The 15531-nt window shown below is 44.9% G+C and overlaps 1 protein-coding gene across 1 annotated transcript in view; it reads left to right on the forward strand.

The window, feature by feature from the left end:
* DNAH10 (dynein axonemal heavy chain 10) overlaps positions 1-15531 on the forward strand; it is a 278707-nt gene that overhangs the window by 138631 nt on the left and 124545 nt on the right. The window contains exons 28-30 of the mRNA XM_040347338.1: positions 9940-10163; positions 14416-14685; positions 14778-14961. Of these exons, the coding sequence (XP_040203272.1) occupies positions 9940-10163; positions 14416-14685; positions 14778-14961 (678 nt within the window). The remainder of the gene's footprint in view (positions 1-9939; positions 10164-14415; positions 14686-14777; positions 14962-15531) is intronic.

A 15531-nucleotide genomic window follows, 5' to 3' on the forward strand; every position in this document is an offset into this window, starting at 1 on the left:
TTTTATCTGTCCCTGTTTCTGAAGGCTCACTTCTTGTAAATGGCTAGGCAGGTCTCTGTCTGTGTCTGGGATTTTCTTCTTTAAATGTACCAGAATTTTTTTTTATGTATGTACTTCTGCCACAGCAGCTGTCATGACTGGGCACTGAAGAGGAGGACAGAAAACGTTTCTGGACTTTTCTGGACTTGTTTATTGTACTGGGGAGCCCTCCGCATATCCTGTTCTAGTCTGCTGTGTGTGTTTGTAGAATTCTGGTAGTCCGGCACTGTTCATGCCCGAGCAACTTTTTGAAGTTTTTCCCATTTTCATCCTTGGGTGCTCATACTTCTTCCTGCCTAAAAACAGAGGTGTTTTATTATACAAGAATTTATGACTCGGATAGGGCAATTTGTTGCTCCCCCTGAATGTAAGAGTTTAAAATAAAGGGTTTATCATGAAACATAAAAGACTTATTTTCATTGGTGTGAATCTCTTGTTTTCCCAGTTAGGGATAGAACAGTGTTTTGGCCCTTATAGCACTATCAAAGTTCAGGTGTTTGCACTGTCTGTTCTTTTCCTGATCGAACAGTACTGAACAAATTCTTCTTCAAATCATTGCAACTAGGTTATATGCAGCTACCTTCAGGTGACAGAACACTGGCAAATTGAGTTTTACAAGGATATCCCCATATATAACCTCTCTCATTTCCAGCTAGCTTTAGTTTTTTTTTTTTTTTTTTACTAGTGCCCTTAGATCTATTCTCCTACTGAGAGAAGCTGAGAGAAGCACATCTTCTTACTATGGAAGTTTATTTTTTCCCTCTCTCCTGATGATTTCTTCTGAGATGGATTTCTTTCATAATGAATCCTTTATCACCCAGCTACACTATAGACACTGCAACTTTTTATACAGCTCTAGGATTGGTGGACTCTTCAGGAGAGCCTTGGGACACCGTACCCTGAGAACCTCATTGTGAAAGATGCGGGGCCTGCCTGTAATTTTGCTTTGCACTGGATTCTGCTGTGGGTACTCCCCTTTCCACATAGTGCAGCTTATAGAGATAGTCTTAAGCCGCGTACACACGATTGGTCATAACCGATGAAAACGGACTGAAGGACCGTTTCATCAGTTAACCGATGAAGCTGACTGATGGTCTGATGTGCCTACACATCGGTTAAAAAAACGATCGTGTCAGAACGTGGTGATGTAAAACACACAACGTGCTGAAAAAAAATGAAGTTCAATGCTTCCAAGCATGCGTCGACTTGATTCTGAGCATGCGTGGCCTTTTTTACCGATGCTTTTGCATACTAAAGATCGGTTTTGACCCATCAGTTAGGCATCCATCGGTCAAATTTTAGAGTTGAAAATGTATTTATTGTTTTCGTATAAACAACACATAAAAATAGCAGAATAATACAAAAGGAAACAATGATCAATGGTACATAAAAGAGACGATTGTGATCAAACATGTAATTTGAGTCAGCCCAATGGCTATCGCCCACAGCTTAACTCCTGATGTCTTATAGGAAGTAATGAGCGTCATCAGTCGTCTTTAGGAGCAGAGAACGACTCCCATCAGGCGGGTGTCATTGTTTCCGATCAGATAGCATATGAGAAATTCAAAGTAAAATAAAAAAAAAAAGAAGAAAGAGAGGAAACGAACGACCTAAAGGAGGTCATGGAAAGGGAAAAAGAGAAAAGGAAAGAAGAAAGAGTAGAAAAGAGCAGGCAACAGTAGGGGTAGGGCACGAGGGCTGCTGTGAAAACATTTGCTGGGTAGGGTCACAGGAGGGCAATGGGGAGGGACATCCGGAGGTATACGCCTCGATCAGCCCAGAAATAGGGTCATAGGTCAGGGCGGTCGTGTTGGGGGTGGTAGCATGTTAATGAGAGTATCAGAGGCGGAGAAGTGGAGCCAAGTCGACCACAGCATCTTGAATTTTTCAAATGAGTCATTGTCAAGGGCCAGCATCTCCTCCATTCTCATGGTATCGTTCATGATTGAAACCCACCGTGACAAGGGGGGAGTGACAGTCGTTTTCCAAAATGAAGGAATGAGCTGTCTCGCTGAGGACATAAAGAAACGGAGAAGACTTTTCTTTTGAGACGAGACCGACCCAGGGAGAATGGAAAGGAGGGCGATCTTGGGGGAGGGTGTCAATGTGTCATCATAAATTTTATTATAACAAGTAAATACCTGAGTCCAGAAGGGGCGGATCCTCTCGCATTCCCACCAGATATGGAGATAGGTCCCTGTAGCAGAGGTGCATCGCCAACATGTGGCTGGAGTAGACGGGAACAATTTGTGTAACGTGAGGGGGTCCCTGTACCACCGTGACAAAACCTTATAGTTCTTTTCCTGGGAGTAGCAGGATATCGTTGATTTGTGAGTAAACAGAAACGAGGTCTGCCAGTCCGATCGGGATATGTCTTCTTTCAGATCTGCAGACCACTTCCCCGTGTAAGGAGGCAAATCACTATGTAGTAGAGCTTGAAGGAGACAGTATATGGTAGAGAGAAGGTGTCTGGGTGTTTCAGAGAGGGAGCACAGTCGCTCAAATTCAGTGTAGGGACGGTGGATTTGGGAGGAACTGTGTAGACACTGTGCAAATGTAGAGAGGTGAAGGGTGGTAAGCCAGTCTATGGGACCCGTCGATGTGACCGGAGTCCCTCGCAGCGGGTCCACAAAAGAGTGTGCTTGTGGCCAGTCAGAACGCCTAAAGGGCCCTATTGTGGCCGCCCCTATGCCCTGGGGGAATACGGGGTTATCAAACAAAGGGGACAGTGGGGAAGGGTCGGAGGACAAAGAGGTGCATAGACCCCTATGGACCCATAGTCTGAGAGAGGCAATCGTCAATGGCGAGAGGGACGGCAAGCGGGAAAAATTGGACCCATATCCCCAGAGAAGGGCCCGTAGATCCACGGGTGTTAGGTCTTGTTCGATGGCGACAGAAGCCTTTAGGAAAGGGCGGGGGAACCATTCCAGAATGCGTGCCACATGAGTGGCTTTGTAATAAGTCTCAAAGTCGGGTAGACCTGCTCCACCCTGTGACTTCGGGAATGTGAGTAACTTGTATCTCACTCTGGGCATCCCCCTATTCCATAGAAATCTAATAGCTAGTGAGCGTAGGGCCGCAAAAAAGGTTTTAGGGACTAAAACAGGGATCGTCTGAAAGAGGTATAATAATTTGGGGAGGGTGTCCATTTTAAGGGTGTTGATCCTTCCAAACCACGGTAAGGGGGAACCTCCCCATCCCTCCAAGTCCTTCCGGATGCGAGAAAGTAAAGGGATATAGTTCAGGGAGAACAGGTTGGAAAGGTTGGAGGGTATTGTAACCCCCAAGTAGGACACTCCCTTCGCCTTCCATTGGAATGAGTAGTTAGACCGTAGGGAGGACATCACAGGAGCAGGGAGAGAAATGTTGAGAGCTTCGGTCTTGGAGACGTTAAGCTTAAAGTTACTAAAAGACCCAAACCTTTGGAATTCATGGAAAAGGGATGGTAGAGAGGTATGGGGGTGTTGCACATAAACCAGGAGGTCATCAGCATATAGGGACAGCTTATGGTGAGCGGAGGGTGTTTGTATACCCTGGATGGAGGCGTTCTGCCGGATAGCACAGGCCAAGTGTTCTATAACAATAACGAACAATAGAGGGGAGAGGGGGCAACCCTGCCGGGTGCCATTAGCAATGTCAAACGGCTCAGAGGTTGTGCCGTTTACCAGAACCGAGGCAGACGGCCGGGAGTACAAGGACAGCACTTTAGAGATAAAGGTAGAACCTAGCCCCAATTGTTCCAGTGAGAGTTGAAGAAACTCCCAATTGACCCTGTCGAACGCTTTTTCGGCGTCGAAGGAAAGGAGGCAGGCTTTCAGGCTTGTACGTTGGACAAGGGATATAAGGTGAATCGTTTTAGTGGTGTTGTCTCGCGCCTCGCGGCCCGGGACGAATCCCACTTGGTCATTATGAATCACGTTCGGGAGGAGAGGAGACAAGCGATTGGCCAACACCTTGGCGAACAGTTTGAGGTCAATATTGAGCAAGGATATCGGCCGATAGCTGGTACATTGGGAAGGATCCTTGCCTGGCTTAGGGATCACAGAGATGTTGGCGGATAGGAGATCTCTTGAAGGCAGATGGAGATCGTCTATGGCGTTAAAAGCCTTAGCTAAAAGTGGCGCCAGTCGGAGAGCAAAGGTTTTGTAAAAGCGGGGGGTATAGCCATCCGGGCCTGGACACTTGCCTATTTTCAAGACTTTAATGGCACCTAGGAATTCGGTCACTGCCAGGGGTTTGTCTAGTTCCAGGGAGTTTAGTTTGGGGATAGTAGGCAATGCTGTTTCCCTAATGTAGTCCTGCATAGTGTCAGTAGGATGGGTGGTGCGGGCGGGTGGGGTTGTGGGGGGGAGGTTGTACAGCCGGGAGTAGTAATCCCTGAAGGCAGAGGAGATGCCTTTCGTATTAAACGTCTTGGTTTGATCAGGGCAGGTAATGAAGGGGATGGAGTCTCGGGGCGGTCTAGGATGGAGGATCTTTGCCAGGTGTTTGCTACATTTGTTGGCTAGAGAATAATAATGATTACGCGCTCTGTCCCGAGCTATCAAGGAATGTGTATCTAAGAGTTGCAGTAGATCCCTACGCGCATTTGAGAGTCGTACGAACACGGCGGGATCTAAGTCCCGTTTGTGGAGGGATTCGAGGTCCGCTATGGTGGAGAGGAGACGGCGTATGTCATCCGTTCTCATCCGCTTGAGACGGGAACCGTGCTGTATGAGCACTCCCCGGATCACACATTTCAGGGCATCCCATTGGATAAGGGGGGAGGTAGAGTCAGAGGAATGATCAGCGATGAAGTTCCGAATGGTTGTGGAGATGTCTGCCACACAGACGGTGTCCCTCAGTATATTGTCATTGAGCCTCCAGTGTGTACCGACGCGAGATGTTGGAGGGCGGGCTAAGGTCAGATAGATCGGGGCATGGTCAGACCATAGTAGGTGGCCTAGGGAGGCCTGGAGGGGAGTATCTAACAAAGACTGTGATATCAGGAAGTGGTCTAACCTGCTGTAAGAGTTGTGAGCTGCAGAGTAGTGACTGTAGTCTCTCTCTGTGGGATGCTGGACACGCCAAACATCCACCAGACGAGACGCATGTAGTAGGGATTTGATGCGTGTCAAAGAGGAGAAGGAAACAGGAGACTTACCCGAGGAAGTGTCTGCAGATGGGGACATAGCGAAGTTGAAGTCTCCGCCGACGATAAGACAGGGACCCCCAAACGAGGATAATCTGGTGAGAATGGATGAGAGGAACCGAGCCTGGTCCACGTTAGGTACATAGATGTTGGCCACTGTAAAGAGAAAATCATTTAGTCTCAGCTTAAGAAAAATAAAACGGCCAGCTACATCGATAAAGGAATCTAAGATCTCAGGTTTGAAGGACTTATGAAAACCAATGGACACCCCCTTGGATTTGGCCTGAGGGTTAGTACTGTGAAACCATTGCGTATAGTATTTATTGCGTAGGGCCGGAATAGAGCCCGTACGGAAATGTGTTTCCTGGAGCAAAAGGATATTTGAGCGCATTTTGTGAAAGTGATATAAAATCTGGCTCCGCTTCTCCGGCTTGTTGAACCCCCGACAATTAAAGGATGCTAAAGCAATAGGGGTCACCTTAGCCATGAGGGTGGATGGTAGGTATCAATATTGTCCCAGAAATCAGCAGCCCTCGATCTAACCAGCAAAGTTGAGAGAGGCACAGGGAGAAAGAAAGGGGGAAGGAGGAAGGAAGAGGGAAAGTGAGTAGAGGTAGCAAGAGAAAGAGGGGCAAGAGAGAGCAGTAAAGAGCAAAAGAACCCATAATGCAGGAAGGTAAATTACTATATCTCGACCACCATGCTCCAAACCACAAATAGGAGGTAAAAACAATAAGAAAAGGGAATCTTGATTTAGAGGATGAGGTGATCGACAAACTATTCTTAGAAAAAAAAAGGTTCGAAAAAACAAAAACAAAAAAGGCCACTAGGTGGCACCAAAGAACCATAGGTAAGGAAAAAAAAAGACCCTTACCACTTGACATACGACCGTATATCACTCAGTGTCCAATATGGCACTGAGAAAAAAAAAAACCCTTAAGGGGGGGTGCGAGGGAAGACCCACAAAGCAGAGTAATCCCTAGGTCCCCCAGCTCCACGGAGTGCAAGAGAAAAAAGAAACAATAATAATATTAATTATAGAATAGGTTAAAACTAACAAGCATGCAGTACAACATGTAATGATGGCAAATAACAATGACACGTAACAAATTGCAGGGAACAATCAATCGCATGACTAATGCCACATATCTCAGGGTGAACAAAACATAACAGGCCCCCAACATCAGGCAGTCCAGCAGATCAAAAACTTGTCCCACAAATATAGCGATGGTGATAAAAAAAAAAAAAAAAAAAAAAAAAGAGAGGAAAATCCAGCTTATGCTTAGCCATCAGCAGTACAGGGGGGTTCCCTGTAGGAGTGGGAAATCAGTGCGGAAAAGCAGGACATCTCAGTCATTGGGGCCCTGCCGGGGCATGGATCCGGAGTGTTGAGGCGTATGCTTGGGGTTGCGTTTGCGGCCCTGTTTCTGCCATTGAGGTGCAAAGGGGAGGCCCGGCGTAGTAGGAGTGAATGGCCAATCTGGGAGAGAGACCTGCGGAAGCTCCAGTGTGCTGAGGAAGGGAGGCAGATCTCCTAAGGTGCGGAATATGGCGGTTTTGCCCTCGTGGTGTACTCGGAGATGGAAGGGGAATCGCCATTGGTACTTTATCTGTTTAGCTTGCAGTAGCTGTGTAAGCGGCTTCAAGGCTTTCCTCATCGTCAGGGTCTGACGAGACAGATCCGGGAGAAGCATCACAGGGGCATCGTTGAAGAGGATAGTGGTCTGTGAGCTAGCCGCTCTCATGATTTCCTCCTTGATCTTGTAGAAGTGAACTCGGCATAATGTGTCCCGTATAAAAGAGGGGTCAGGGGTCCGGGGCCCCGAGGTTCTGTGCACACGGTCTAATTCAATGGGGTCATCTTTGGGGCGCTGCAGCAATTGGTTAAAAATCGCCGTCACAGCCGTGGGCAGATTTTTGGGGTCAACCGTTTCGGGGATCCCGCGAATGCGTATATTATTGCGACGATTTCTATTTTCGATGTCGTCTTGTTGGTAAGCGAGTTGCTGCAGCATGACAGTGTGGGCATTGAGTATTTGATCATGAGCCTGCACAGTGTTGCTGAGGCTATCAGTGGTGTTATCTATGTCCTCAAAGCGGGCACCCATATCTTTCTTAAGGTCAGAGATCTCCTTTTTGTGCGCTTTTTCTATTCTGTGGACACAATTTTCAAAGTCAGATTTAGTGGGCAGGGCCCTGATGTAGCTGTGAAGGGATCTCATCTGGGCCTCCATGTCCCAGCAATCACCTGAGCCCAGGGATACATTAGACCTGCTCCTGGTGAGCATGGAGGGGAACAGATTGTCCTCGGGGAGCGGGAGATGGCTATGGGAGCTCACCTGTGTGTGGATTGAGGACTCAGAGCGGGCTGGAGATGGCGGGGCCGGCGCCATCTTGGATTCTGGGCGGCGGAGTGCAGCGGCCCGAGATCTGGCGAATAACTCCTCGAGATCGCCGTTTTGCGTGTTTCCACGGGTGCCCCTCGGTGCCCGCTGCTTGTCCTTCCCCATATGCGGCGGTGAAGGCGGGTTCCTGCGATGCTTGTAGTCCGTGGAGCCGGGGGACCGGGGAGCTGCGAGCAGACACGTCCTACAGCTCCATGCGTCAGGCCACGCCCCCCCATCGGTCAAATTTTAAAGCAAGTTCTCTTTTTTTTTTGAACGAAGGATAACTGACCGATGGGGCCCACACACAATCGGTTTGGACCGATGAAACGGTCCTTCAGTCCTTTTTCATCGGCCGTAGGGTGCTTTACAGGTCCAGAGTGGCAGTCAGCCGGATGCAGAGCCCAGCATGTAAAGGGCAAACTGATGTGGTGGGTACAGAGCAGAATGTCCTTTTAACATTCAGTTCTGGGGTGCCTGGCACTTTTTTTCCTATGGAAGGTGAGTACACTGAATTAGCCCAGGAAAAATAATATTGTAACATGCTCAAGCTCTGGGCAGATGCTTCATGGGCTCTTCCATATTGACCAAATCTCTTGTCCCTAGTGCCAGTCCATAGGGCCAGTGTTCCATCCTGCAATTCATGTTCTAGCTTTAATGGCATAGCTGTTGATGCAGTGGTTCTGAGGCACAGAGGCCTTGCAGATTCTGTTATCCCCACCCTCTTGAAGGCTCAGAAGTTGACTTCTCATAAAATCTATAAAGTATTCTCTGGGGCTCATGTCCTTCCTCCAGTCTTATTTGGACCAAAAACTGGCCTTGAGTACCATTACAAGTACAAATCTTGGCTGAAACCTTTGACCTCTTTCTCTGTAGTTAAGGCTTTTGTTCAGGGAGTAGCTAACATCCTTCTCCCTGATTGTTCCCTTGTATCCCTTTGGGTTGTCAATCTGGTCTTCTTGGTTGCCCTTTGAGACTATCAGCAACTTTGCCTAACCTTCCCAGTCAGGTGGCCTTTATAGTGGCTATCACTTTTGTAAAGAGAGTCTCTGAGTTGGTGGACTTATCCTGTAATGAAACTTTCTAAAGCTGTCCATACACTAGTAGATTATCTGAATGAACATTTGTACAAAAATTTCCAGTACATACGATGACTTGACCAATGTTATTTGAAAGTACTTCAAAATTTGACAAAAAAACTGGAAACACAAGGCCTCTTTGCCCCCATAGGTGATATCTACCTTTCTCCTTAATACTTCTTGTGTGTCTGATAATACAATTTGCTACAAGGCCATCTTTATAGACTTGTGAAGTGATTTTTAAATAGATTTTGTTGACAATTTTGCCCTCAGGGATATGCAATTAGCGGACCTCCAGCTGTTGCAAAACTACAAGTCCCATCATGCCTCTGCCTCTGGGTGTCATGCTTGTGGCTCTGCAACAGCTGGAGGTCCGCTAATTGCATATCCCTGCTTTAGATGAAATATGGCAAGAGTGGAGAATTACAGCAGAGCAAAACTGCTAACTATTTTTATGGTGAAGAAAATACGGAAATGGTAATTTAGACGTTTATATATGGCTCTTTAGAGTCAATGCCATTGCCTAATAGTAATAGCACTGTAATAGCAATACAAGCAATAGTTACTGAATATTTGTTAATCCAATATAAGCTTACTTAAAAGATCTCCTTTCATTCTGTGACACAGCATTTTCACTATGCCACAGTGTTAAAGAATTCAAGGAAGTAAATGCATGGAGATCTTCACAAACTTAAAGGGTCACTAAAGGAAAAGAAAATGTTGCCTAAAATTAATGTCTGCAAGGTAGACAGACAGAATAGTGTAATGGTTCTGTTAAAAAAACGAGTAAATACCTATTAAATTCCTTCTATCTAAAATCTATATCACCTCCGGCGTTCTAGTTTCTGTTCTCTCATTCACTTCCTGGTTTGCATTGTTTGTTCATGTAAGAACTACATTTCCCAGTATGAATTGCGGCACGCCCAGTAATTCACACCTCCTTGAAGTCTCTAACACGTAGAGAGCGTCCTGCCACACAGATGTAGTTCCCAGGAGGGGGTGAGCACGTTACTGACCACCGCAGTAAAGCCTCCCTTCACGGTGGTCAGTAAAATCAGACAAGCAGGAAGTGAACAGAACAGAGAAGAAATAGAGCAACTTCTGAGCAAAAACGAACAATGAGGAAGTGAAAAGAGGAATGTCTTCAGGTAAAGGATGCTTATTATGAAAAAAAATACATTTTGACTAGAGATACACTTTAAGTTCTAGTGAAATGCACACTTCAGTTTGTGACTCAAAGTGTCTAAATGCTGTGGGATTAAACTGTTATGTACCTATTTAATAAAAGCATATTCTTTGCTTGCAGATGTATGATAACCTTGCATCACTGAAATTTCAAGATGGAGACAGTGGCGAAATGATGGCAACAGGTATGATCTCAGCTGAAGGAGAAGTTATGGCATTCCGCCAAGCCATAGCAGCTGAAGGTCGTGTGGAGGATTGGATGACTGCTGTATTGCAGGAAATGAGGAGAACCAACAGACTCATTACAAAGGAGGCTATATTTAGATACTGTGAGAATAAGAGCAGGTACTTTATACTCCACAGTCATATTCATCAATACTTGTCTACATGGATGAACCTTCCTGTTATGCTATGTTAGAATCAATATACGAATACCATAAAAGATATGATTTTTTTTTCTAGTCCCTTGTTAATTTGAATATAACAGCATACAAAATACATGCTGTTTTTAATTATTTATTGTATGCATGTATGTAGTTATGACAAAACAAGGCTTGTATAGTGTATATTTGACAGATCAAGTGTAGCTGGCTAAATAATCAAAATACAACTAGAGTTATTGCACATAGCAACAAATCATATTTCATATTTCATCTCTTGCATCTTCGCAAAAACAAGCTAATGTACCAGTACCATAACCAGTCCTGTAATGAGAAAGCATGCTTCTCGGACTATGTGCCTTGGGACCAGTGTCACTGCTTATTTTCTTGGCTCCATCACAGAATCATGCTACTGTATTGTCAATGTGGCAACCAAAACTTTATTATAGTGAAGGTAATGCTAACGTTATATAAACTGCCAACTAAGCAGCACTTTTTCATAAATCCACATCTTTATGCACTAGCACAAACTGTGCACTAGCATTCCCTTGTTCCTGTCCCCAAGGCCCAACATGTTCCACCTTTCCAGCCCCCAAGGTCAGCTGTGTACTGCATTCTGTTGCCATGCCCTTGGGCACCAACATACTACACCTAATGTCCCCAACCCCTATTGTGCACCAATATTCCACATCTCCTGATCCCACAGCTAAATGTGCCCATGGCATTTCATATCTCCTGCCCTCGTGGCCTGCTGTACACTGGTAATCCAAATTTTCTGTCTCCAAGCACTTACAGTATGTGCACTGGTATTCCACTGTCTGCCCCTCCCTGTGTTGCGGAAATACAGAACTTTTGTCCCCAAGGCCCAACATGTTCCACCTTTCCAGCCCCCAAGGTCAGCTGTGTACTGCATTCTGTTGCCATGCCCTTGGGCACCAACATACTACACCTAATGTCCCTAACCCCTTTTGTGCACCAATATTCCACATCTCCTGATCCTACAGCTAAATGTGCCCATGGCATTTCATATCTCCTGCCCTCGTGGCCTGCTGTACACTGGTAATCCAAATTTTCTGTCTCCAAGCACTTACAGTATGTGCACTGGTATTCCACTGTCTGCCCCTCCCTGTGTTGCGGAAATACAAAACTTTTGTCCCCAAGGTCCACTGTGTATTCCACATCTTCTGTGCAAGCGTGTATAAAAAAAATAAAAAAAATAACAGTCTGCATGAAATAAGGGGACTGGGAAACATTTTCCTGTACACAAGTGAGCAAGTGTGTTGTTTATGTACCATGTCCCCAAGCCCTTCCTGTTGGAAGGATGGGAATAGATGGGGAGCCGCATGGTGGCAGCCAGTGATATGTTTGAATATCTTTTTTCATTACAATACTTTTTTTATTGTTGTTTGCATACAAAAGGATACAAAAAATATTACATCATCGTGCAAAATACACAACCATACATTTTTCCCCATTTTCCCCCTATCTTGTCCTCACCTCTTTCTTTGTACCATTTTAAATAAATGAAAGATTCCTTTGTTCTAAACTGTCTTACCTCGCCTCCCCCCCACCCCACACACCCTCACCCTCCCACCCACCCTCCCATCACACCCACCCTCCCATCACACCGTGAGCCAATTTTGGAGATCAATATACTTTGAGTGAATCTTCCCCATGGAGGAATGCACGATAGCGGGTTAAGATATTTATTGAATTTGAATGACGACATTTCTCTTTTTATATAGAGCATCCTGTTTCATCTAGCCAGGGTTTCCACATCCTCACAAACTTTCTATAATTGCCCTGCCTAGTGAGTGTCACTCTCTCACTCCAAATCATTGTGTTAATGGTTTCAACCCAAGATTTAGCAGTGGGTGGTATCTGGGCCTGCCACCTCAACGCAATTAACTTCCTTGCCTGGAAGAGGCATCTCAGTACCACTTCAAGGGAGCTGGCTGGCACTCTGTTTTCCTCTATGCTGCCTAATAAGCATATCTTAGACTCAGCTTCAAGCTTAGTTTTAAAAGTTTTATTTATTTTGGCAACCACCTCCTCCCAGTATCTAAATAGCTTAGGACATTTCCACAGCATGTGGATAAGATTGCCTGTCGCTCTGCACCTTGGGCATTCGTCAGTACTTCTCCACCCGAGATTGAACATTCTCCTGGGGGTATAGTATACTCTATGCAAGAGGAACAAGTGTGATACTTTCTGAGATGGGGAGATCGAGACCAATACCCCCCTCCTCAAGATCGCACTCCATTGTTCCATGGTCATTTGACCTAAGTCTTTCTCCCATCCTATCCTGCTCTTAATAAGGCCTGCCCTACTTATGGTTTTAGCTCCTATTCTAGAGTACAACTCGGATATCAGGCCTTTAGTTGTTTTTGAAGAGGTTATTTTCAGGATGGTGGGGGCTGGGGACCATACGATGGGTTGTAGCCCAAACTGAGCTTGGATGGCGTGTCGGATCTGGAGATATCTGTAAAATGTTTTATTTGTTATGTTGAATTCCTGTCGCAAGTCTGCAAAGGATTTCATCTGTTCTCCGTTGTACAATTGGTTTAAATGGGTTATCCCTTGTCTCTCCCATTCTTTACATCTCTCAATGTCCTTTAATTCTTTTAAGTTTTGATTGCACCAGAGAGGGGTAAAAATTATTATTCCCTTATAGCCCATCAATACTTTTGTTGTTTGCCACACTTTAAGGCTAAGTTTTATAGTTGGACATTTATGGACAAACGAGCCCGCCTCAAGTGCCTCTACTATTGTCCTATGTGGTTCCCCTGTTAGCATCAATCTACCGGAATTACCCCCTCCCTCCAGTCCGCAGTTCGCAAGATGTTGTAACTGCGAGGATATTTCAACATAACTACTACTTTTAACTGAGGGATTCCAGGAGGTATCTGGGCGCCAAGGGGATCAATTGGCAATAGTGCTGACTTTTCCCAGTTAATGACCAACCCGGAGCATAGCCCAAACTCGCCCACTGTTTTGATCACATTTTTTAACGAGGTTTCAACGTCTCCCAGAAAGAAGAGGACATCGTCTGCAAACAGTGCAATCTTGTCCTCTATAGTCTGTCTGCGGAACCCCCGTACATCTTTAGTATTTCTAATTTTGATAGCTAATGGTTCCATCGCCAGAGCAAACAAAAGGGGGGAAAGGGGACAGCCCTGACGCGTTCCTCTCTCTAGTTGAAAAATTTCTGAAAATTCATTGTTAATTTAAATTTTTGCTTTTGGTTGATTGTATAACAGCTTCACCCAACTCATAAACCTGGGCCAAACCCGAATTTCTCTAGGGCCTTCCATAGGTAGTCCCATTCGAGGCTGTCAAAAGCCTTGGCAGCATCCAGGGCTAAAATGGCTCTGGAGCCCACTCCCTCTGTTGGAATTTGCATATTCAGGAACACTCTCCTGATGTTGGTACTGGTTGACCTATTGGGGATGAAGCCAGATTGGTCAGGATGTATAAGCGCATGGATATACCGGTTAAGACGAGTTGCTAACACTTTGGCCAAGATCTTGGCGTCAGTACATAGAAGCGAGATAGGACAATACGATGAAGCCTCAGTTGGATCCTTCCCCTCCTTATGTAAGACAATAATAGTGGCTTCTGTCATAGAGGTGGGAAGTGTTCCGTGAGTCAATGCCCAATTTAATGTCTTTAGGAGTTCTGGTAGCAGGGTATCCCCGTATCTTTTATAGATCTCTAAGGGCATCCCATCTGGGCCTGGTGACTTTTGAATTGACATCCCCGCCACTGCCTGTTTTAATTCTCCTAGGGTGATTGGCGCCTCCATGTCGATATTATCTTCCTCCGAGAGGGTCGGGACGGACAATCCCTGGAAAAAAAAATTCCGGTCCTTCAGTCCCCTCCCTTCTCTTGGAGCTATAAAGAGATACAAAAAATTCTCTAAAAGTATTTAATATCACGGTTTTATCGGAGGAAATTTCGCCGCTTAATAACTTAACTGCTGTAACAGTGGAGGGGGGGGCAATTGGTTCTAATAATCAGAGATAGTAGACGCCCCACTCGCTCTCCCTCTCCAAACTGGTTCTGTTTCTGGAATATTCGTTTTCCCTTGGTTCTTTTTAATATAGTCATTTTGTATATTTGTTGTTTTTCTAACCACTCTTTTAAACTGTGAGAGGTTGGGGCTTCAATGATATGTTTGAATATCTAACTGTTCTTACATCGTATTCATTTTATAGGATGGACTGGATGCTTTTGTACCAGGGTATGGTTGTCCTGGCTGGTAATCAGGTTTGGTGGACATGGGAAGTGGAGGACGTGTTCCGAAAAGTGAAGAAAGGGGAGAAACAAGCACTGAAAACCTATGCAAAGAAAATGCACCAACAGATTGATGAGCTGGTCACCCGCATCACCACACCACTCAGTAATAATGACAGAAAGAAGTACAACACTGTTCTTATCATTGATGTACATGCCAGAGACATTGTGGATATATTTGTCAGGGACAGGTATGCAAGTGGAAAAAATATTGTGAAATGACTCTAAATAGCAAATATTGTTTAATATTTTTAAATAATCATTTCAAATACTTCTTTACCAGTATTATGGATGCTCGGGAATTTGAATGGGAAAGCCAACTACGTTTTTACTGGGACAGAGAACCCGATGAACTTAATGTTCGACAGTGCACAGGAACCTTTGCCTATGGCTATGAATACATGGGACTCAACGGGAGGCTAGTCATCACCCCACTTACTGATAGGATTTACCTCACCCTTACCCAGGTGCTCTATAGTATATCTCTGACAGCCTGTGTGCTATATTCGTATGTAGTATATGTATCAGATCATATAACGTTATTACCTACTATAATTTTGTAAGGCATTTGCTACTTTTAAGAACATTTTACATTTGATTCATATATGAAGGTCAATAACATGTCTCGATAGTATAGAATCGGATGACTGAAGTGTTTGAAATAACTATGTTGCCCCCTAACAACTATTCAGTTGTCCTATTCATTTTTCTAGTCTACACTATGAGTAGTTATTGTAAGCCATGCATACCATTCTCTTACAAGTGTAAGATAACAACAAATGTTTTGACTACCAGTTTAACGGTTACATCCACCAATACCGGAAACCAGTTACTTTTCATCTCTGATAATTTGGAATGTTGAGCACCAGTACAAGTACTTTAGGACCAGATCCACAAAAGGGATATGCAGGCGTATCTACTGATACGCCGTCGTATCCCTGTTTCTATCTATGCGGCTGATTCATAGAATCAGTTACGCATAGATATTCCTAAGATCCGGCAGGTGTAATAGTTTTACACTGTTGGATCTTAGGATG

The sequence above is a fragment of the Rana temporaria genome, chromosome 1, assembly GCF_905171775.1.
Source record: "Rana temporaria chromosome 1, aRanTem1.1, whole genome shotgun sequence".
NCBI classification, from domain to species: Eukaryota; Metazoa; Chordata; class Amphibia; order Anura; family Ranidae; genus Rana; species Rana temporaria.